General features: G+C 36.3%; 1 protein-coding gene across 3 annotated transcripts in view; it reads left to right on the top strand.

Moving 5' to 3' along the window:
- The window catches only part of TM9SF3 (transmembrane 9 superfamily member 3), a 51,887-nt gene that overhangs the window by 13,604 nt on the left and 14,699 nt on the right, over positions 1-23,584 (top strand). For all 3 annotated transcript variants that reach the window (XM_068399523.1, XM_068399524.1, XM_068399525.1), the window contains exons 3-9: positions 4,892-5,014; positions 9,526-9,686; positions 12,524-12,601; positions 13,566-13,697; positions 14,237-14,403; positions 17,093-17,187; positions 19,098-19,228. In XM_068399523.1, the coding sequence (XP_068255624.1) occupies positions 4,892-5,014; positions 9,526-9,686; positions 12,524-12,601; positions 13,566-13,697; positions 14,237-14,403; positions 17,093-17,187; positions 19,098-19,228 (887 nt within the window). The remainder of the gene's footprint in view (positions 1-4,891; positions 5,015-9,525; positions 9,687-12,523; positions 12,602-13,565; positions 13,698-14,236; positions 14,404-17,092; positions 17,188-19,097; positions 19,229-23,584) is intronic.

Raw genomic sequence — 23,584 nt, 5'->3', positions numbered from 1 at the left:
GATTCATTTTTTACAGGCTTAAGAGCTGTCGTAAAACCAGTACGATTTATATCCAATGCATGTAGGAAAATCATCAACCAGCCCTTAAAATTTAGTATTTGTATAAATAATTCTTTTCCAATTTAGTTGTTGAACTGTGATGGTAGCTCATTTTTTTCATGACTCTTTAATGGTAGATCTTGATCTTGGGTGAAGTGATGCTCACTTTTTTTTTTTTTTAAATAATTATAAGTAGATTATATCTGTGAAATTGATTTTTTTTTTTTGTAATGGATAAATTCTGTCTCGTTGTGATTGATCCATCCTCTCGTCTCTGCACCAGTGGTCCAGAAGTTGCTGCAATGAAATTGAAACAGAGTTGTTGGTGATTTGTGGGGTTTTTTTCTTAACAAGTAGAAACTTATGTTTTGGCACCAATAGATTCATATGTTCTTAAGTGAAAGACAGAGCTTCAGGGAGTGTTGAGTATCTGACATCTACAGCTGAAATAATTAAGAGCTGCTCAAATACTTTTCAGTAATCATTTAGATGCTTGAATATGCATCTAAATACCTAACTGTAGGGACCTGCTTTTCAAAATGTTGGTATGACCATCTGAAAGACTTGTACAGATTTTCTTCATGGATATGTGAATCAGATCTAAGTTCTGGGTTGACAAGTAATTATGGTTTTCCTCATGTGTGTTTGGAATTATGGCAAGACTAACAATTACAGGTATTTTTCCTCTTTAAATGAGTGTTGTAAGAGTTTACAAAATTAAATTAGATTTGGATTTTATACTTTTAGGTTTTTATCCTCTGGAATGAGTAAAGGGGAATTAGAATTGTTCTAATAAACTAGCTTCTGCAATAAAAAACAGTTCCCGTCTTCTCAACATAGTTTGACTGGACAGCAGTAGCCTGTAAGTGTGAAATTGCATGTTGTTCATCATATTCAAAGAATTATTTAGGCTGCAGCTGTCAGTAACTGAAGTACCGTAGACTGCGCAAGTAAAACTATCATTTGAATCAGTGGACCTTGCCTGTATTTTTGAAATACAATGGGAAAGTTATGGCTCTGCAGAAATGTATTCTGCTGAGAATGGAGGTTTGCACTTGAGTGCTCATAGTGGTGACTGGTGGGGCAAATCTACAGTGTATTCAAGAAATCCATGAAGTAGTGTTCTTGTATTTAAAAATGTGTCTTGTGAAAGGATACCTGTGGCCATACAGGATAGCTGGATTTCCCTTTTGTTACAAAAATGGACAATGTTGTTCTTATATTGCAGGTCTCAAATCTGTATAAATATCTTTGTGAAAAAATGGATGAATTATTAACATACATATTATGTAACATACATATTATAATCTGACTTTAGGTTTTCAGTTGGCTTAATTCTCTTGTCAAGCTAAATCTAGAGTAATAATGCTTTTTGTGTGATATGTCAAGTTCTTTATTCAAGCATTTGAATTGACATCCTCTGCGTTACACCTGGGACCTAGTGAATTATTAAGTGTATTGAACATTGGGATCATAGTGACTGAATTAGAAAATTGATTTTTGATGTTGCCATACAATACCAATTAGAGAAGATGAATTTAAAGGGGAAAAGGATTTTTTAACATATTTGAATGTTGTGCTTATTTTAAAATGTTATTAAATGACCATACTTCTAAGTGAGAACTTATTGTCCAAGACTTCCTTCTACAACACCTATAGAAAATGAAACAGCCATTCAGGATGATGTTCAGTGTGGTACTAGGAGATGGTCAGATACAATGAGGTTTTATATGGTTTATATGTTTGAATAAAACCCAATTGATGTGACTATTCATAGGAAATTTGAAATCTGGCTTAAGCACACCTGCTTTTGTAATGAGTTTTGCTTTCGTGCTCTTTTAAAATTTGCTTAATGTGCTACTGATGTTACTGAATCTGTATTATATAGCAGATGTTACCTTTTTGACATTCCTGAGGTAGACACAACACAAAACATACCTGTAACTTCACGCTCCTTGGATACACACACGACCCTAACTTGGGTAAGAACTATCTAACATATGCAAAACTTTAGATCTGGTAAAGCTCTAATGAAGTAGACCTCAGCTTCCCAGCCACTGAATGCTCTTTTAAGCTTCTTTCATTTAATCATTTAACACAGTGGGTTTAAGCTTAACCATCTAATCCTGTCCTGTAACTAAACGACAGCTTCAGCATTCTCAGTGGCTGGAGAAAGGAGCACTTGTCTTCATTCCTTTTGCCTTCATTCAGCTGTTTTAGGGGGAGGTGAGGGGAGCTGTACTGTGTAGTATGGCTGAGGGTGAAATCATGTACCATATGTAAAGTCACGCCTATGTTTTGCAAGAATTGAATGAGGTTGTTTCTGCTGGGATTTTGTGTATGTGCACTGGAGTAACTCGTACTGTAGTTGATCCACAGTTGATTGTAATATCACTGTGATGTCTTCTGCTGTTCTGAATACCAGGCGTAAAATCCATAAAAATGGGTGAAGACGGTTTTTTGGTGGCATGCTGCTATCTGCAGCCTGGTTGGATGCCACTGCAGTCATGTCACTTCAGATGATATTTCTAAGTCATCTTTTTTTTTTTTTTTTTTTTTTCTTAGCACCAAAGCCACTGTTTACATCCTAGAGTATTAGATGCAGAACAGCACATTTCAGTTAGTAAGGAAAAAAAAAAAAAAAAACGTGGCAAATTCCAGGGGTCTGAAAGCCCATGGAGTAGCTTGGTATTAGATTGTAATCTAATTTGTCTTGGTTAATAACTGCGAACAAAGGCTGCAGTAATCAGGCTATAAAATGGGAAAGGTCTCTAAAAAGAGCACTTGTAGCTCATATGATTTTTATTTCAGTAGTAGTAGCACTTGCTCCCATCCCCGTGTTGTCCTTCAGGTGTGCTGGTACCGCTGTGTGTGTGTGGGTGAACAAGTCAGGAGAGAGCCACCTAAAACCAGCCTGGCCCCCCTAGCACTTCCCCAGATCAGGCTTCCATGCTCCGGCACTAGGTAATGCTTCATTTAACAGCCTCTTCCAGTTTCTCTTTTACCCTTATTTTAATTCACAGAATATTTTCATTTGACCTCTGTGTGTTGAACAATCCTTTGTAAGTTAAAAATTTTAACACTGGAAAGGTGTTATCCTTTATTTGAGTATAGTATGAAACTGCTGGAGAGTGACAATAAAGTGCCAAGTATTTTGGAAGGAATTCATCCCTGCTTAGCAACAAATCCAGAAGATAGGATCCTGATTTTTTTTTTCTTTTCATTAATGTCAAGATGACTCAAAAAAAAAAAATCTGTTAAAGTGAAAAAGTGTCAAGCAGAGGCATTTCTTGGGGGAACAGTCCAAAAAGTATAGAACCCAGCTCAGTAGAGGCATAAATGCAGACTGGGGCCTGGTTTTGTAAGTCTGTGTTTCAGCTGTGGTGCCAAGTTTAATGGCTTCCCTCTCCTGAATGTACCAGTATGGGTCCTAAAGATGTAATCTATGGTCTGAAAGTCTTCTTGGGACAGTTTTTGATTTGAGTGGTTTTGGTTTTCTCTTTTTTTTTCCCCAGCGAAAGTTTTATTGCCTAATAAGTCAGTCTGAAAAATGATTTTTTTTTTTCAGTGAAAAAATGAAGCTTAGAGTGCATTTTTTAGGTCTTGGAAGAAACAAAAATAGAAAATACTAAAATTTTCATAAGAAATAGGAGAAAGAGATGCATCCATTCCAGAATAGCCAGGGGCCCTGTTTTCTCCAGGGCTGCAGGAAATAGCTGCAACTGTGCAGGACTGCTGTTGGCTGGTTTCTTACTGTCTTGCTTCACCAGGCTTTCCTTCAGTTTTGCTTGTCTAGACATGCTGTGCATATTTTCATCTTGACAAATTGTCTTTATCAAATAAATAATGTTTTGTCTTGGAAATATTTTACTTGCTGGTGCTTTTCTGTGCAGGTGATTTGATTTTCTTTTTAAGCTTTATATTGCAGTTAGTGTATAGCAGAAAGTAAGCTGAATTTTGATACAGATTAGGGTTGTACTTGGGGCACAAATTTTATCTACTAGAAATGGGTCCTTGATTCTAGTGATGACAAAAAGAGGAGGAGGGGGAGATGGAATTATTTACATTCACTTTGTTTCACTATTTGCAGAGTGAAAACGCTCACTAAGAAGTGGATGGGTTTTTTTGTCTCTAAATCTGTTGCTGCCTGAATTCATGTAAATATGAGCCCTTGTGTCTTGTTTCATTGAAAAGAAAACATTAGGGAAGGAAATTGGGATGTGAAAAAAATGGCTGCTAACTGCATTACTTACGAATTGTAGATGGAGGAAGAATAGCTTTCTGGCTTGAAGAGGTGGATTTATTTTACTTCCAAATGCAGCCTCTTGTGCGTTCTTTGTGTTATTCCTATTTTTGTCTTCAGTCTTTTTTCTCTGCCTTTACCCTGATTGCTTTGTTTCTTCCTTTATGGTAGTTTCTTGAAAATTGCTGAGAACTTTAAAAAGTTTTAGTTTTTATGAACAGTGTTGCTAGTCAGTGAGCCTGATTATGCTAAAATGGAAAGATAATATCATACACAGTTTTAGGTATTTGTTAATAATTTCATACTTCTTGTTAAAGTGAAAGAGTTCTCATGGTCTGTCCAGGTAAAGCTGTCATCAGCAAAGGTTACTTTGAAACTTTTCCTTATCCAGTCTGTGGGAAGCTTCTTGGTGTGGAAGAGTGGAATTACAAAAACAACCACGTAATTGCTTTAATGGTTCCTTTTTAAATGTCCTTTTTTGTTACCTACTTGAGGATAGCCAGGAGGGGTTATAGACTCCAGCAATGTCCATTCCTCCATTTGCTTGGTTTGCCTTTGCTTTGAACCAGCTCATTAATAAATCATTAACTGTGCTTTTGTTTTTTGCAGACGATGTAATGCAGACTACTTACTGTGAAATTGACTTGGACAAAGGCAGAAGAGATGCGTTTGTGTATGCTATCAAAAATCACTATTGGTACCAGATGTATATTGATGACTTGCCAATATGGGGTGAGTGATATTGAGCATAAAGAACTTGATCACAACTACAGGAGGCCTATGCTAGTGGGCTTCATGGAGTCATTTAATGACAAAGCTTCGTTACAAGAATCTCAGAAGTATGTAGAACTTATGTAACCAAATAATACAAATAAGTTGAAGGATTATTGCATTGAAAGAACAGTAGGATGGCTTGTACTAGTGAATTAACAAAAACAGTGAAAACCTGTTTTGTTTCTCAAGCACTAATTTAATATTACCAAGTTCTTAGGGTTAAATTCTTTTAAATGTTCAAGTGAGTGGTAATTATATAGGTCAGATATAAGGTCTGTGTTAATGTGTTCAAGAATAACAACTTTCGTAAAACTCTTTCAATGTTTAAACTTTATTTTCCTAGTTCTTGTGTATATTACTAATGCAAGAGCTGCCTGATTTACTTTTATGGTAATTTAGTGGCTTTTAACGGTTTTGCATGTGCAGTCTGTGGTTATATGAAGGAGTTTTATTTTACTTGTTCTTACACAGTTCTTAAAATTGCTCTTCCTGGGTGTTATTAATCTGGGCTTGGAAGTCCTTGTGTCTTGAATCAAAATTGTTGTGTCTTTATTGCCATTGCCTCTGAAGCTCTCTGGGTTTTGTTACTCCCTTGTAACCTGTGATCACATACCTACTAAAGAGTGCTCTGCAGATTGCACTTTGCACTGATAGCAGTCAACCAAACCCCCCAAGCCCTCATCTCCCTGTTGTAGATACAAACTGAAGGGAAATGAAAAGCACCACAGAACAGTTTGTTAAGGTAAGGTCTTTGTTGTCTGTGTTCTGTGAAAGTGGTAAAACTGACCAAAATAAACAAAATCCCACAACACCTACAAAAGTATAGTTCAAGCCACATGACAGAAGTCCTTTGGTAGGTAGTACACTGAATAATGCTACCCATCATTCATTCATTCTGACAGATGGTGGGTTTTTTAGCCATTTCTTATAGTTTTAATTGGTTTTAGAAAGTAGCTATCTGATGAACATGAGCCCCAGCCAGAAATGCTAGTGCTTTATTTATTTATTTATTTATCATTTATCTGTCAGTCAGGAAGATTCTTGGTTGTTTTTTTTTTTTTTTAAGTGTATCTGTTTTTAAGAGATACCATTATAATGCCTGATAGGAGAAGTACTCGTATATTGTATTCATTCTTTTCAGCTGATTTGCTTAATGTGTATAACAGCTCTGTGGCAGGACTTGGAGTAGACCCTAATTAATCTGTGTGGCCTTTACTACACTTCTTGCACAATTGCTGGTAGGCTTTTTAAAAACATCCATGAGTTGTTGCTACAATATTTCTTACACTGTTGGCATTTCAGCAGAAGATGAATTAATGACTTTCCTAGACCAGTGGCAGCTACGTAGGCTTTAGACTGCCCAATGATGATGAATGCTAAGCTGACTTTTTTGGACTCCTGTGTGGCTAGGGAGTCTTGGAGACTTTCTTTTTTTAGGACTGATTTTTCTGATCTTATTTGGGATCATTTTTTCTCATCTCAAATGCTGAAGAACAAATATACTTACTAAACATTCTACACACTGACTAAATTTTATGCTCTCTGCTGAAAAATCTGTTTTACTGTGATTCCAGTGTTTTTAATGTTCTTCAGTAGTATGCTTTGTATGCACAAGAAGTCACTTGTAATGCTACAGCTAACAAACATGCAGAATCTAGGTATCATCTTCATATGACATTAAGAAGCTGTTTTTGATAGTTGTTTGGAACTAGGACCTCAAGTTGTGATTAATAGATGACTGCAGCATCGTAAGTACTGGTAATATTATGCAAAGTTATAATCTGACGTCAGGTGTGAAAGCAAGCAAGATTTTGGTCTGTGTTTCCTGAGGGCTAGGTAAAACTAGCAGGACTGCAGGTAGTTCAGGCAATATTAGCCTGGCTTTTATTCAAAAAAAATTAATCGGTTCTTGATGGGGGGGCTGAGAAAGGAGTGGATGCACCTGAACTGAACAGAGTTTATCTGCAAGTCTGAACAAGTCTTTCTGACCTTTGGGTTCCAAGTACAGTTTAGGAAACTGTGAATACAGCTTATCTGCATTAATTCTGGTTTTGCTGGGTCTCTATTCAACAACAGGAATATTTCAGGCTCTGAGTGCTGCCTGAAACTTAAAGCTCTGAGACGTGCTGCTCACATAACAGTGTTTATTATAAATATTTCTGTTACGAATGTGGCGTGAGTGATACCATACACATGGCTCCTCCAGATTGTTGGTGTCTTTGACTGTATTGTGTAGACTTGCCTAGTACCATGTAATGTGGTGGTAGAGATACTAAGAAAAACTAGTATCTTTTGCTTGATTGACTGTCATCACACAGCTGTTAATTTCAGTAACTGTAATGAGAAACATTAGGACTGCTTAAAATACATGGGAGTAAGAACTTCAGTAATTATGATGGCATCTCTGAAATACTCTGAATACTGAGAAGTTTTTTTTTGTTTTATTAAGATAGTCTCCAGAAGCAGTTACCCTCAGCTTGCATTAAAAATAGCTTGTGCCGAAATAGCTTTTTTGTTACTCTGTTGATCCACTGCGTTTGGATTACTTTTCCTGAGAACCCTACTAGCCAGCATGTATTGTATGTATTGTATCACCTACTCCACTATTTTTTTTCATTGTTGATTTGTGTCTTGTAGCTGGATTGAACCAAAATTTTGTTCCCTAAGTGTAAATGGCTAGAATCCTTTTTTTTTAATGCTACCAAAAGAAAGTAAGTATTCTCTGAAGAGTTTAAAAGGAAAGGATTCAGCTGCTGTTAATGTTTGCTGATAATTCTAGACAACTTGTTTTTAATTCTCATCTTAAAGCAGACCACTTACTTCTCTGGGCTCATCCAGACAGATTTGTGGCATTCCTCCTGTCTCCTGGCAAACTTTAGTTAACGTCATGTTTTATGTTCTTCATGGTTTCTACATTGGTAAGGCTTACTGATGTCAAAGTCATACACACAGCCATTAATATTTGAAATTCTCCTTAGGAAGTTCTCAAAATATCCAGTAAGGAGTACTCTATTTTCAGTAAAGACTAGACATAAAATAACTTTTCTTAGCTACTGATAACTAAAGGTATGACTTCAAAGTCCTGTTTGAGGGCTTTGGAAGGTTTATACTTTATTTTCTAACCTTAAAAAGGCAACTAGATCTTTTTAAGTACATTCAGATAAAACTATTCCATTTTCTGTTTTTTTCCTGAATTGCTGTCCCACAGTGGAGTGGCTAGGCTTGACTGTCTTTGTTTCAGGACATCTCCCTAAGTATATGGAGCACTGTGTTTGTTCACTCCTTCAGGTAGTGATTGATCAGAATGTCCTTTAAGTAGCTTAGAGGTCTGCATTGTCATGGTTTTGGATATTATCATGGGAACAGATGGTGTGCCAGGTGTTAGGCTGTTGACATAGGCACAAACTGGCACGTGTATCATGGGGATGGCGTATACAAGGCAATCCTGACAGATGAGCATGAGTAAAAACCATGACAGAAAAATACCACCTTGAAAATTAAAAAGCACAGGTAATACACAAGTGCCGTTCCTTCATATACCTGCTGCTTTGTGATAACCTGTTCCATATCCTTCACCTACTTATTCTCCCGCTCCCTGCTACCTTTGTGTTTCCTGAGTGCTGCTTTTATTGTGGCTTTCCGTCTTGTATGTGATCTTTGGTATGATGTTCTTGACATTAAAGATGGTGCTTGTAGCCTGTGAACTTGGTGACTACTAGACTTGACTTTTTTTTTTTCCCAGCATAGTACATTCTCTGGAATTTTTCTGTAGTAGATTAAACATTTTGCAGTAAGTTATTGAAAACAAAGAACTTAATCATGGCTAATGTTGAGTTCAGTGGAGTTATGATGCTCCAGGAGCATCTGTTCAGCTTTCCATGTTGGAGGTAATCAAAATCTTCAAGTAAATTGTAACTTCCTGAATTTTTCAGTGAAAGCAACAGAGAGAGTAGTCAAAAACTATCAGTCTTGGCAAGTGTTGGAAGCTTGAGTGCAAACAAAGCAAAAAGTATGTGTTGGGGAGTCAACTAATGAGGAGTACAGACTGAAAGTAAAATTTTTGGGAGAAAGAAAAATGAGTGAAGGGGTAGACGGGAGATGGGAAAATACAGAGGTCAGGGCTAAGTTGTGTTCATGGTAATTGAATCTGTATTCAGCTCGTCGTTTATCTGGTAACAATTCCAAATAAAACTGGAGGAACTTCTGTTTCTTCTGCAGCGTTTGTAGCTGTATGCTTTTTTCTTTTAACGCCATTACAAAATGCTTCTTGCAGATACCTGTGGATTGAAGGTGTAATCCAGGTATTACAGTTAAAAAGAAGAACATAAGGTCTGCTGTGTTCTCTTTACTGTAGTTATGTTGCTTTTTTTAGCTGGCAAAACGTTTGTATTGCCTATGTTAAAAAAAATAATTACAGAATATTTGAAAAGCATATCTGTAATAGATGCTTACACTTGTTTCCTGTGCAGGTATTGTTGGAGAAGCAGATGAAAATGGAGAAGATTATTACCTTTGGACTTACAAAAAACTTGAAATCGGTTACAATGGAAATAGAATTGTAGATGTCAATCTGACCAGTGAAGGGAAGGTGAAATTGGTACCAAACACAAAAATCCAGATGTCATATTCAGTAAGTAATTTGTTGGTGCATCTATAATAAGAAACTCTACATGGTGAAATAGCTCAAAAATAGGTACTTGTATACCTACTACTTTATATTAATACATCAGGCTATATTAGAGGAAGATGCATCTTCACTACAAATATTTTCTTTTCATTACTGAAAAACCTTGGTAGGTTAATTAAGAATAAATGTAAAATGATGATTTTTGAAACACTTCAAACAAACCGAAGCTTCTGTAATCTGCAGAAAAAGTATTTTGGTGGGAAAGGAAGATATCCTAAAATGTATGGAAACTGGAAGTATAGAGGACCCCAGAGTAGGTACGTTTTTTCTTAATGTTTGGAACTCTGACGTTTGCATCATAGACTTGAACTGGATTCTGAGCTAGGACCAAAACCCACTGTAAGCCTTCATACTTTGCAGGCAGTTAGCTTGTTTTGTTTTTTCAATTCCAGTGGAAATTTGTCTTATTTATATAACCTTATTAGTAAGGTTTTTTCTGAAGCCCTCTGCTATTTTATTGAATTACTATGATAAAAGGTAATGAATAAACAATGTTTGTTCATCTGAGATAATGAATTGAATTTTTCAGTTTTCCTCCTTATTTATTTGATGTTGCTTAAATCTGTAAAGGTTCACTTCTCATGTTTACCACATTTGTATACTGAAACTAATTCTTAATGCATTGCTTTTCTACAATGTGTTAGCAGTAGGTGTCAGCATAAGATTTTATTTCAGAGCATGTTCTTGCCACTTACATTTGTCTTGTGCTGAATAAGTTATATAGTTTGAAGTGCAGATAATTGGTTTTTATCTGTGCTTTCTACAATTATGTTTACACTAATCTCCCTATTTCTACTGCAAAATTGGTAGTAGAAATTTTGAAATTTTCTATTTCAAATTCCACCAGCATTGTGAAGTTCATTTGCTCTGTGAATTTCGAGGCGGACAACACTGAGTAGCTGCTAGTAATGAAAATAACATTAGATGATCCATTAAAATACTTCTAGTGTACAGAGCTCAAGACTTATCTTTCCAATTCTGTTGGCACCAGTGGGCAATTGCTGGGCTGGCACGTGTGTGATGTTTAATTCACAGATGTCTCTGGTGGACTTGTTCTAAGCAGCACTTCTTAGTGGCAGATGCTCTAATGAGAACGTATCTGCTTAAAACAATGTTGAAAGCTATTAATGTTTTGAGCTACTAATCTTGAACAAGACTGTAATTTGAACTGAAGAACATTAATATCATACCTCAAAGTGAGTAATACTTGAGTCTTGATGTTTTCAGTCTGTCTCAGGACTGTGGTGAGTGATAGAGGTATTCAATCTACATTTATACCCTTTCTTCTGTATTGAATAAGAGAACATCTGCTGGAAAGGATAGTTCCTTGTCATGTATTTTGAAAAGGTGCGCACAAGGGGGCTGCATTTGTTTCAAGATCACTAAAAATCTTGATATTTCCTAATCTTGGCATGCTTTTGAGAAAATTTTATTGTAGATTTGTGTTTAATTTCTGAAATTGCATTTAAAAATTAAAATGAAAACAATCGTGCAAAAATTGTGAAAAATACTTTGTGCTACCATATTAGCACCGTATAGTTCATTAGTACGATTAAATCTCCCAAATCCAAAGCAGTCCTCTGTGCAGCTAGTGGAGTAACTGATAGCAGTAATGTGCTGCTACCCTGTGATAGTATGGCCATAAATGCATGCTTTTCCAGCTGGTTTCAGAGTTCTTTATTGGCAATTGAAGTGTCTAGATTGCAGAATCCTGTGGTCTTACTGATTTGAGGCTGCAGCTTTTAGCTTGTAGCTTTTAAAATTTTAATGTCTGGCTTTTAGGGTCCAGCTTGATCCCTTTTATCCACTTCCTTTCCAGCCAGCTTGTATCTCAGTTTATGCCCTGTTCTTTCCTGCTCGCATCTGTTTTAAATCTGCTTTTGTATCTTCTAATTTCCCTCACTTCTGCTAGACTGCGGCTTTTTTTCTTGGGCACTGTACTCAAGAGAATTTAGGTACAGATGATTTCACTGAATATCAGTCTCAGTGCATGGCAGCAAAACAGATCTCAGCTGCCGTTGGGGGAACAGAAGTAGAGGGTGTTTTCGTCGCTCAATGAACACTGGTAATGTCCTCCATAAGCCTCTTTTCATACAATGCAGCATGTGGAGATGTTGAGAAAAGGGAGTGTGCTGTCAGCAAAAAAAAAATCTTTGGAAAAATACCACTGCTTTGTAGCACCTCATTCTTGAACATATTTAAAATGCTTTCTTCCTCTAACTTTTATTCTGAAATCTTGGACAAATTTGGGAGGATTTTTCAAAGGCATTGCCCAAAAGTGATTCAAGAAAATTCATTGTTTTACAAGTGTGTACTGTGGAAAAAAACATCATCTTTGAACTATTCGTTTGACAAAACTGAAAAATAGGGTCATTTGATGGATTTTGATTTTGGCATCTTCAGTATGAGTGTCTTTATGAGGTCCTTGTATGTTCATGAAAAGGGTTTGTTGTATTTGACAACTAGAAGTTTGCATCTTTGGTTAGTCTCACAGAGGCAGTAAGAGCTGAGGCAGTGCAAGACTGATTCTTCACTGTTCTTAAACATAAGCATAGACAAGATTAGATCTGTGAGGTAAGGTGGCTGATGTCCATTCTATGTCTGACCTGTAGATATCAGTCTTTAAGAACATCAGTCCATTGTTTTTGCCAAAACCTTGATTCATATTGAAGAAAACATCTGAAGTGGATGATTTTTAAAATATGTTTTGGATTTCTGCATGTGAGTATAGCTGAACATATTATAATGAGCTTTTCAAGTGTAAATTTTTCTCTCCTCAGGTGAAATGGAAGAAATCAGATGTAAAGTTTGAAGACCGATTTGACAAGTATCTTGACCCATCTTTCTTTCAGCACAGAGTATGTATTGTTCTACAACAACCTTACAAAATATCCACTTGAAATGGTTGCTTTAGTTCAGAAGATGTCATGGAATTTTTGGATGACATCTTTGAATTTTTGAATGTCCCAGGTGTGCTGAGACAATGAGACAGAGAGGTCTAGGACTGTAGGTTTTAAGTGATAGTTCTGTTGCTCAGCTAGGATGGCTCCAGTTTTTTAGAATGCTTCAGTAAATGTCTACAGGCAAGCTTCAAGCCTGTAGCAAATACAAGGCAGTTCAAATAAATATATTCATGTGATTGGAAGCAATGAAGTTTCAGGGACACAACTATACAACTTGTAAGCTGATTAACTGCAGTTGGTCATATGTGCACTTCTTACTGAAGTAAATGCAAAGCAAAAAGCATTAGCCTAAACCAGTTGGTGATACCAGTTATGATGGTTTAAACCTCTGGTTGTAATCTCCTTAAGAGTAGAATACTGAGCTATACTTCTTTCTGAAATTAGAGGTTTTGGATTCTGTTTGGAGCTCAGTGAAAACCAGAAGATGTGTTTGTCAGAGGCAAAATAATGCTGCTGCACATTTTGGTCCTGTGTAAAGCAATGATTCCTTTGGCTTTTTGACTGTGAGCATCTCTGTTACTACTTAAACCTCTTCTCTAGGAAGGCAGCAGTACATTGTGTTGCCTTGCCTTTACCAAGGGAGCATGCACAGCCCGTTGTTCGAACTTTGCTGGTGCTTAGCTAAGCGGTGATAACTTCGTCATGAGCAAGCTTGACTGTTGAAAAGCTTTACGTATGGTATTTCACAGGCCAGTTTTAGTGGGACGTTCTACAACCGTAGTGTTACTTACAATATGGGTTTGTTGTTACTTAGCTAGTGCTGACAAGCTGTCCTGCTAGGCAACGATTTATCCTTATTGGAACAAATTTGAAGCACGTTTACAGTTCTAAACTCTAGGGATGTGTTTTCTTTTTGTAGATTCACTGGTTTTCAATTTTCAATTCTTTTATGATGGTGATCTTTCTGGTTGGCCTAGTGTCTATGATATTAATGAGAACTTTGCGAAAAGATTATGCAAGATACAGCAAGGAGGAAGAAATGGATGATATGGTAAGATCTGCATTCATGCTTTTTTTAAATCTTTGTTAAAGACTTATTGTTTTCATATATTCATTGTGTTAGCAGCTCTGAATATCTTTCTTCAATTGGACAAAAACTGCCTTATGTGCATCTTGAAAGTGTTACTGGTTTTCTTTATAACATGCCTCTAGGTTGCAACCCAGAATTCTATTTGTAGTCACTGTGTTAATGTTCATATCCACACTTAGGTTAAGTGAGGTCCATTCTAGGTGTGTAATAAAAGCCTGTATATGCTCCTAGACACTTCAGAGGATTTTAGGGATGGGGGGGGAATCTGATAGATTTTGCTGCATCATGCATTCAGGTAGTAATCTTTGTTGTCTTTATAAGCATCTGAAAAGTAAACTTTCCTAGATTTGATGCATTCAGGAGAGAAGACATACTTGCACTTGAAATTGCTTTAGTAAATCAAACCTTTAATTAATTGAATTTTAAAAAATCAAACCTTTAATTAATGAATTTTATTAATTGTCATGATTAGACTTAAAATTTTTTGTTGTTGTTCCTAGGACAGAGATCTAGGTGATGAATACGGGTGGAAGCAGGTCCATGGAGATGTTTTTAGACCATCCAGTCATCCTCTAATATTTTCATCGCTTATTGGTTCTGGTTGTCAGATTTTTGCTGTGTCTCTTATAGTCATTGTTGTTGCAATGATAGAAGATTTATACACAGAGTAAGTGTAATTGTGCCATGCCTTCCACATATAAATGCTTAAATGAACAAAATAATTACTAACTGGCCTGGAAAAAAAGTGTTTGAGAGTCTTTAGCAAATGATCAGATGTGGTATTCAGAAGGGTTCTTTTAAGTTATAATGAAACTTTGTCCTACTCTTATCGTGTGAGTTGGTCTCCTTTAATTTCACTGTTTTAATGCTTGTTTTTTACATGATTTATTATGAATCTGTAGTTTGTTGTTCTACAGCATCATGGGTAGATTATATGGGAAATAAATATTAAGAGGTACATATTTCATTCCTGGTTTCATCTGGAGTGACAAGATACTACTATATCTGTTACCCTTTTTTCCTCCCCTTGTCCTGTAAAGACTGAAGTAGGAGTGTGCTGTGTTGTGAATAGTCCTGTTTACTGCTGACAATGCATTAAGCCAGTCTTATCCACAAGTCTTCTCAGGACTGGAGATGTAATTTCTTAAGTTCTTTTGAACAGCTACTGCTCAGCGCATGTTGCATGTAAAACGTCCAGCAATAGGTGGGCTGTGGTCCTGATGGGAGAGAATTCATTTAAAACAAATAGTACTCCAGTTTAAATTTAACAACCACTTGTGGTTCACCTAGTTCTCTTTCTTACCTTTTGTCTGTTTGAGTTTTTTTGGTGTCCTGGGTGGACTTAATCTGTTTCTGTAGTGATTGTGTTTTGGATACTGGGCGGAATTTTTTTTTTTACAAATGCTTTATTTTAAGCGGTGACTAAAATTTCAAATATCTGTTCTGCTTTCCCTTGCATATCACCTGTAACTATTGATTTTAACAAGTTGTAGTACTTCTAATGTGCCACTAGAGAGAACTCTTGTTTTTGAATTTAGCTGCCTTTTAATGATATGTTTAAAAAGCCACTCTTTAGTACCAATATCTTGGCATATTTTCATTTTTTATGTGGTGTTATTCCCCCTTTGTGCCCCATGGTTACATTTCTGGGTAGAGTTCCATATGCATTTTTAATTGTATAGCATGTCATCCCTTTAAGGGATGGAAAAGGGGAGGGAAGGAAACCATTTCAGAATGTGTGGAAGCTGTAAGTTAGCAATAGCAATTGTAAAATGTGTCAGAACAGCAATTTTAAAAAATATATGTGCACTTAGTCTTCTATTGCAATAGGCCTTTATATCACTTTCAAAGTGAATTTAATTCTGTGTGTGTCATGGAACAGTTGACTGAATCTAGTGCAGAACATTCTTGTTTAGGAAAATAGTGATGTGAGTGAAAAAGGCTGTAAACCAGCATTATAAGAATGATACCCTGTCAGTGTTCTTCAGGTCTGTTAAAACTCTTGGAGATCATGTAGCTGATGCCAACAAAAAGTCTCTCAATGAAATTTGGTCATGTCAGCTATTTCTTAATACTGGTTTCTGTTTTGAGAAGCTTTTCCATTAGAATATTTGAAGCATAAGTGAGTAAGCTCAAGAATAAGGAAACTTGAGATGAACGTCTGCTGATCGCTTTACAGGCAGCCTGGATTTACATGGGTCACTTCAGACTGTACATGGTTTTCTGGGGTTTTGCGTGTGTTTCTAAACTGGCTTAAGTTAGGGCAATTGTTAAAATTGGTTTCTGTCTAGCAAGTGACTTTCTAAAATGGAACTATTGCTTGCTTTTTTCTAAGCAGCAAATGTTAGCATAATGCTCCTTTAGTATGTGTGACCCGCAGGTATAGTTGCTTAGTTCAATCCATCCACTCATGGAAGCCAGTTGTACTAAAGATTACTTTTTTGAGTAAGGCAGGCATCCAGTAATGGTTCGTCAAAAGCTGAAACACCAAAAGTGTGGAATCTTCCAGTACAACTAATTTGAAGATAGTACAGCAAACTGGCTGAAAACCTTCTGCTGCTTTTTGCTATCAAAGAGTAGCAGAGGGACATGGGGAAACAGCTCTATGCATGAACAACAGTTATATCTTGCTATTTTTAGATATGATTTTTAAAAATGTATTTGGGGATGGCTTTTGTGATTTAAAATCATTAGCTTTGCCTGTAAAATTTCAGAAAAATTATGCCAAAATGAGTACTCCGACATTTAATGAGGTGATAATTTAAAAATGACTGAACTCTTCTGGTTGGACTACTCCATGCTGATTTGTGGCTTCATTATAGTATTTATAGTTTCTAAATCAGGTTTTCCAATTTTCTGTAAGATGAACACTTTCAATCTTCAAAGTTAATTTCTGAGGGATGGCAGAAGCATCATTCAGAATCTTAGTATATTTTTGTTAATACTGGCCTTTATATTAAGCAAAGAGTACCTTTTATCTGCAATAGTTAAATCTTATACTTAATATATGTGATGAAAATAGTTCGGTTCTTTATACACAAGGTACACACATCCAAATGTCAGAGTATTTTGATCAGAAGTGAGATTTTGTATTCCAGTGAAAATAAATGCATGTTAGAAAAGAACGTAGTACATTGTAACTCTTTTTCACAGATTGAATTAGACTTGGCCAGAAGCTTTGGATACAAACAGTTCTCATTCTTATGCAGATTTTACAATTCAAGCACTTTAAAATATTTACATTACCTAAAAATAGTGAATAACTGCTTCTGCTAAATGTACATATTTTACTGTAATCTTTTTCTCTAATACTGTTTGTTTTTCTATTTCATTTATCAACAAATCACTTCTTGTAGGAGAGGATCAATGCTTAGTACAGCTATATTTGTTTATGCTGCAACATCGCCAGTGAATGGATATTTTGGAGGAAGCCTTTATGCTAGACAAGGAGGTAAATTGTTTTCATTTTTCAGCTTTTTCATTACATTGTTGAATGGAGAAGTTATTATTTTCTGATTTTTACCAATCTGGAAGTATCCTCATGGAGGTAGGTCATTCAGATGGAATCCATTAAATTCTTAATAAACAGAAAATATTTTGAGTACATTTATCTTTTTGTATTATTTCCTGTTTGGTATTGGCTGCATTTTCCAACTAAAGATAGATGAAGTCTTTGATTAATTTAAAAGTAATAAAGAGCTAAGGAACTGTTAACAGTTGTCTCTTATGAATTGCTTGTTATACTGTTGTATACAATTGTGGCTCTTGACTTCCAGTGAGTATAATAGTCTTTCTTTCTTCTGTAACGTGCTGTTAAACAGCTCATGTCATCTCCTTCAGATGACTCCTACATAGGCCTCCTCTATAGGTACCTGCGGGGGTTGTGTTTACTAACACGGAAAGGATGAGTATACAGTACTTTTACTAGACCATTAATTGTGGATGGGGAAAACTGTTTATAGCACCCTTTAAAGAAGGTTATTCTACTTTTCAGTATGTGCTCTGCTTTATACTTAGCAAATTCAAAATTAGTAACAGCAGAGAGCAGAAGCCCAATAAAGTTGACATAACAGATTTGGACAGGCTGTCTTCAAGTGCTCCCCATTATGCCTCTGAGTTATGACCAATTACATGCTTGTAGTCCACTAGCTTCATCCATTCCCTACGCTGCAATAAAAGAGTAATCAATATCTATTATCTTCTACAGTGCTTTAGACAAAATAATTCTGGTAAGTTCTCAAAAGAAAATTTCTCTTTTTAACGTGACATACTTGCTAGTATTCAGTTTCAACTGCACTCTAATCTACTCTGAGTTTGGAGGTTAGATATTTCTTTTCATGTGGCTTGTGTATAAATCTAGCGATTTGTAGAAAAACAGATCTAGGTAAATTCGGGTTGCTGTTCTGAACTGTGCTGTATAGTTGAGCCAGATTTGCATTTTTTTTCTACGTATCAAACTGTGAAATGCTGATTATATTGGCTCATGGTGAAAATAGATATGATGGTCTTGAAAAGGTAGTTTTCTGACTGTTTTTTATTTACAGCATATTACATGTGCATCTATGGTGTATTAAATTTACATGTAGACAATATTTAAGAGCATGAAAGTAAAGGGAATGCAGACAGTGAAAATTCTTAAGCTATTGCCCAAGAGGGTTTTTTTGAGCTCCTCAGGGAGCTCTAAACTTAGTAATAACTGCTAACAAGTGTTGCTGTTCCCTTCATGCCTGGGATTTAGAAATCACTTTTCTTCTACCTTTTCTGCTGTTGAAGATGTCCGAGTTCAGTTTTACTGTGTATTAAATGCTGTGGCATTTTGCTTTATACCAGGGATAGTCAGTTCTTTAATGTATCCTGAATGTGTGGAGTCAGCTTAGTTGGGTCAAGACAACCCGGAGCAGATGCTGCCTGAAAGGAGCTGTAGTGCTGAGTTGTCCTGGGAGCAGTGCTGAGCTCTCGTGTTCTCAGGGTGTGAGCAGGCTCTGCACAGGGCCAGCTCTGCTATCTCTGTCTCTACTAATCTGCAGCTTACATATACACTAATGTTTCATACACTGTTTTTTTTGGCCAGCTTAGTCAGCATATGCTGTTCTTCAGCTGAAATGTTCTCACGCTGTATCCCTTTTCCTGTCTTTTCACCTGGCCTAATAAAACTTATTAATGTGTTGCATCTTGTGAGATGCCAGGAGTCAAATGAAACTGTTAGTTGACTCTTGGCTCTTTTATCGATGTAGTATGTTGTTACTTATTTCTTTTTCGGGGAGAAGTAGTCAAACACCTAAATTCTGGAGAGCTGCTGATACACTGTATTTAGTTTAAAAAGTTATCTCACCAGTCCCATTGGACTGTCCCTTCTTACAGGAAGGCGATGGATAAAGCAGATGTTCATCGGAGCCTTCCTTATTCCAGCAATGGTGTGTGGAACTGCCTTCTTCATTAACTTCATTGCCATCTATTATCACGCTTCAAGAGCTATACCTTTTGGAACCATGGTAAGTCATTTTACTGAAGAATTTAAACACTACTGTAGACACAGAAAAACTACCTTTTAGTCTAAATACAGTTGTGAGTCATAGCTTTAGCTTCCTAGTTAGACATTTATTCTGGGAGGGTTTTAAGGTGCTTCAAGTATAATTCATTTTAATCACAACAGGAGCAGCTGCTGGATGCCAACAGCAGTTTTCTATCTGCTTAAAATGGCACTTCTGCTTTGTATGCTAGCTTAGTGTTATAACAACATGGGAAGTTAGCAACTTGAATTTTCTTCTGGGTGGCCACTGCAAACTGGTTGTAAGCTAAAATGCAGTACAAGAGGATTCCAAGTGAAATCCACTTCCAAATCATTGCAGTCAAGCAGAAAAAATAAAAATAAAAGATCAGCCACTGATATGAGATGAAGTCCTGAGGAGATCTGGCTTTACGAAAGTGAATCACTATTTTCACTTTGTGAAGTGTTATTTAGTATCCAGGTATGGTCTTGTGTCTGTATATTAACCGTGTCACTTGAAAACCAGTGCTGGCTGGATTACTTTCTCATTTAATCATGATGACTTTTGTTTCTTGTGGCTTTTGTCAGGGTTTTGTTTGTTGTCATGACCCTTGCAAGTAACCTCAAATAACCCTGTGAATACAGTGTAGGAAATAATCACTTGGCACTTAAGAATTTTTGTTTGAGCTTGCAGGTGGTGTTGTTTGAGAGCAGAATTTTTTTAAATATGCACCATAAAATTGCTTTTTCTAATTTTATGGAGTAGCACTGTTAACTTAAAAAAAATCTTAATACAGGAAGGCTTGGTTTCTTTTCAATATCTGTAGCAAATCTTGGGATTTAAGCTTTTTGTTATAGCTCCCTTCTTTGCATATCAGTTTTTGTGATGTGTTAAATTGTTCAGTCTATTCAGAGATGTTTGAGTAGCCTTGGATTTCTTCTTAGTTTAAATCTACCACAAAATGAAGCTTAGTATCACAAATTCTGTCTTATAAATTGTATTATTTGGGATATAATCAAATTCAGTATGTGACTGAAAATACTTCTTAAGAAAACATTGTTAATGAATAAATGTGGTAGAAAGCATAAATGGTGATAAAAAGAGACAATTCTCAGTTTCAGGCAAAGGCTTTCAATAATTTTATAGTGATTGAGGAGTCATTACTTTACATGTACATTGCTGGTTCTAGTCACCTCCTTATTAGTAGTATTTTCAATGCATACCTAAATATCAACTTTTTACATTGAATTTGTTGTTATAAAACCACTAAATATAATATTACACTAAACATGTTTATAAACTCTTAATTTAATTTTTCTGGTTTTCTTCTTCAAGAAATTAGACTAGATTTCTATCTTTGGATATGTTTGTATTAGTCAGTCAATGCCCCAAAGGAATATTGTATTGGTTTTTCTTTCCTAAGCTAGTAGCCATATACAATACTGTCAGAAAAGTTTACAAAGTTGATCTTTGATAGGTGCAAAGAGGGTCTGTTTTACTGCTGAGCAAGCATTTATCATGTCACATTTCTCACTTGTATTCCCATTTGGAGGTCAGGAATGCTGAGGGAAGGGAATTCCACCTGTGCTGAAGTTTGTCTTGTAAATCTGTTCAACTGATTCGTATTTTAAGATCATGGAAATAGGTACCTGCAAAAGCAAATAGGAATATAAATCGTCAGGGGTCACTTAATCAGGATATTAGGACTCTATACATAGTGATTTTAACGATCTCAAGGTTTTATGAGTGTGTTTGAATCATTATGACGCTGGCAATAAAACTTCAGTGGAGTTAGCAGACTTTTAGTAGCAGCAGGTTATGAATCGGAAATTTCATCAGAATAAGCAACGCTCTAATGACTTCAAATCAACTAATGAAGCTGGTTTGTAGAAGGAAATGAGCATTGTTTGAAATTACCAGTTTATGCTTCAGGTTGAAATCCCTGGGAAGCCCTCTGGCTTTATGGATAAGATACCTTTGTGTCTTTCCACCTTTGTTTTCAATGTCGAGAAGCTTCCAGAATTCTCTAGTTCAAACTTGCAGCTGCTGCTTTCTTGGGGAAATAAAACCTCTGCCATCTAAATGTACTAGAACACAGAAATTACTTCCTTTACCCTGGCATGTCTTGAAACCACCCTCCTTGACGTAAATGGCTGGCAAGAATTACCACCTCCTCTTGACTAATGTAAATCTGGAAAAAGCAGAAACTGAGTTGCTGAAAAAAGTCTCTGAGCTAAAAGGTTGCCAAGAGACTATGCTTAAATATGACATCCTGTGCTTTGCCCATTTTGCATTGCCACTTCCCAGTGAACCACTAGATAGTCTCCTCTCTGTGACTTAATTCCTCCACCCAGACAGATTTTTTTATGGAATGTGGGCAAGGGCAGCTGATAGTGTCAAAGCCAAGACATCCAAGCTAACGCACAGTTGCTGCATCTTTGATCTACCTGGTATCTGCTCTTCTACACCTTGTCTTGAAATGTTCAAATTGATTGGGCTCTTCAGGACCTTTGTACACCTCACTGTCGTTGCAGTCTCTTTTGAACTTCAAAGCTTTGTTCACCTTGTATGACTCATTCCCAATGTCTGGGATCTCTTCAGAGATGTGGCAGGGACTGGGAAGATCCAAAGCTAGTTTCTGAAATTATTCTTCAGTCTTGGGACTCTGCCTTTAGCCCTTTTGGATATACATGCAAGCCATCTTACCTATATTGTGACAAACCTTCTGTAGTGAAATACACCTTGAGTCTGAACAAAGGCTTAATCTCTTCCCTGGGGTATCTTTCAGCTGTCCTTCCCTTCAAAATGCAATAAAGAATGTGACAGATTTTATTCAAATATGAGAGCTTTTTAAAACTTAATGGTTTAAAGCTTTCAACTCCCTAAGCATATGAAGGAGATACAGAAGCCTGTTTTTTTTCTCTCATCTCTTCACCTTTATAGAAATGTAGTGGGTACTGTTCAATCCTTTGTTCTTTTGGAGCCCAAATTTGATTTGGGGGGGGTGGGGTCTTCTGTTTATTGTCTCCTGTACTGGTGAACATAGAGGAGTTTTGAAAGTGTTGAAGTCAAGTACACCTTGACTTACATTCTGTTGATGTTTGTCAGTCTTTTGGGTGCATTTTTTGATCATCTTTCTATTTTGTTGTCTTTGAATTATGTGGAAGAAATGGAGCATGGAAAAATTAGAAAGAATTTGAAATAATGGCAAGTGAAGTGACCTTTGCATATACATTTGAGGAGTGTGGTGGTAGCTCGATGCAGAAATACTTACTAAGTAACACAGAATTTCTACAGAGTACAGCATGATGGAATTTGAAGGGACCATCTTAATTCTGGCATTTCATAAGTTGTGACTGCTTACGTTGATACATAATTCAAAGATTTCCATTAAGGCTACTACGACTAATGTAATATTCTGACTGCAGAATCCATGCAGCTTCTATTAAACTGTTTAAGATGTACCGGTTTTGTTTTGTTTGAGCAGTAGGTTCCTGTGTGGCTAACATTTCCAGTATGCATCTTTAATGATTTAATTAAATAAGGTTATGCACACTGAATTTCTCTTGGGTTCAAGACCCTAGTGTTTGCATCTTTTATGCCTTGTTTAAACAAGAAAAAAGTGTTTCTTCCAACAGATAGCTTAATCCAGGCTGCAGCTGTCCTTGACAGCTTTAAGTTAATACGAGTGTTGGCTGCCACTGAAAAAGGAGGACCTGGTAGCACCAAAGATTTTCATGCCTTGACCAGATAAGGAGATACACCTGGCTAAAAATAGAAAAAAAATGTAGTTATATACATTAATCAGGGTGCTTCCTCAGATTGCTTGAAAGTGACTGTGGAATCCTTGGTCAAAAACCCTCATTTTTTTTTCTGAAAATAGACACAGCTTAATGCCTCTGCCTAAATTTTCAACAGTTCAATTTATTACCCAAAGCAGCACCCTAGATTAACAACTTAGTCATAATAAAATTGATAACACTTTATTATGAAGCCTTCTATTCTATTCCTGTTCTGTATAATGTTTGGCCAGATGATATGCAGAAAACTGTTTCACTGTACAGATTCAGTAACCTCTATATGGGGGGAGAGTCTCATGACTTAAGAGTGCAGTTTTGGTAGCTGACAGGAAAGATCAAGCTGCTGCTTTCACAGTTAATTTTTATTGCTTTTCTCCCTTGTGCATTAAGCAGTCAAGGCACCGTACCCTGCCAGTAGCTGTTTAATATTAGATATGCTCATAAAAATTTTAATTAGCACCTTTGAATGAAGTTTAATCTACAGTTGTCAGAAAATATGAAACACATGGCACTAGAACATAAATTATATCCCTCTTGACAGTGTTTCCTTTCAAATAAG

The sequence above is a fragment of the Nyctibius grandis genome, chromosome 4 (assembly GCF_013368605.1).
Source record: "Nyctibius grandis isolate bNycGra1 chromosome 4, bNycGra1.pri, whole genome shotgun sequence".
In the NCBI taxonomy this organism is placed as follows: domain Eukaryota; kingdom Metazoa; phylum Chordata; class Aves; order Nyctibiiformes; family Nyctibiidae; genus Nyctibius; species Nyctibius grandis.
Note: the sequence above shows the minus strand (reverse complement) of the source record. Positions and strands in the feature narration are given on the sequence as shown.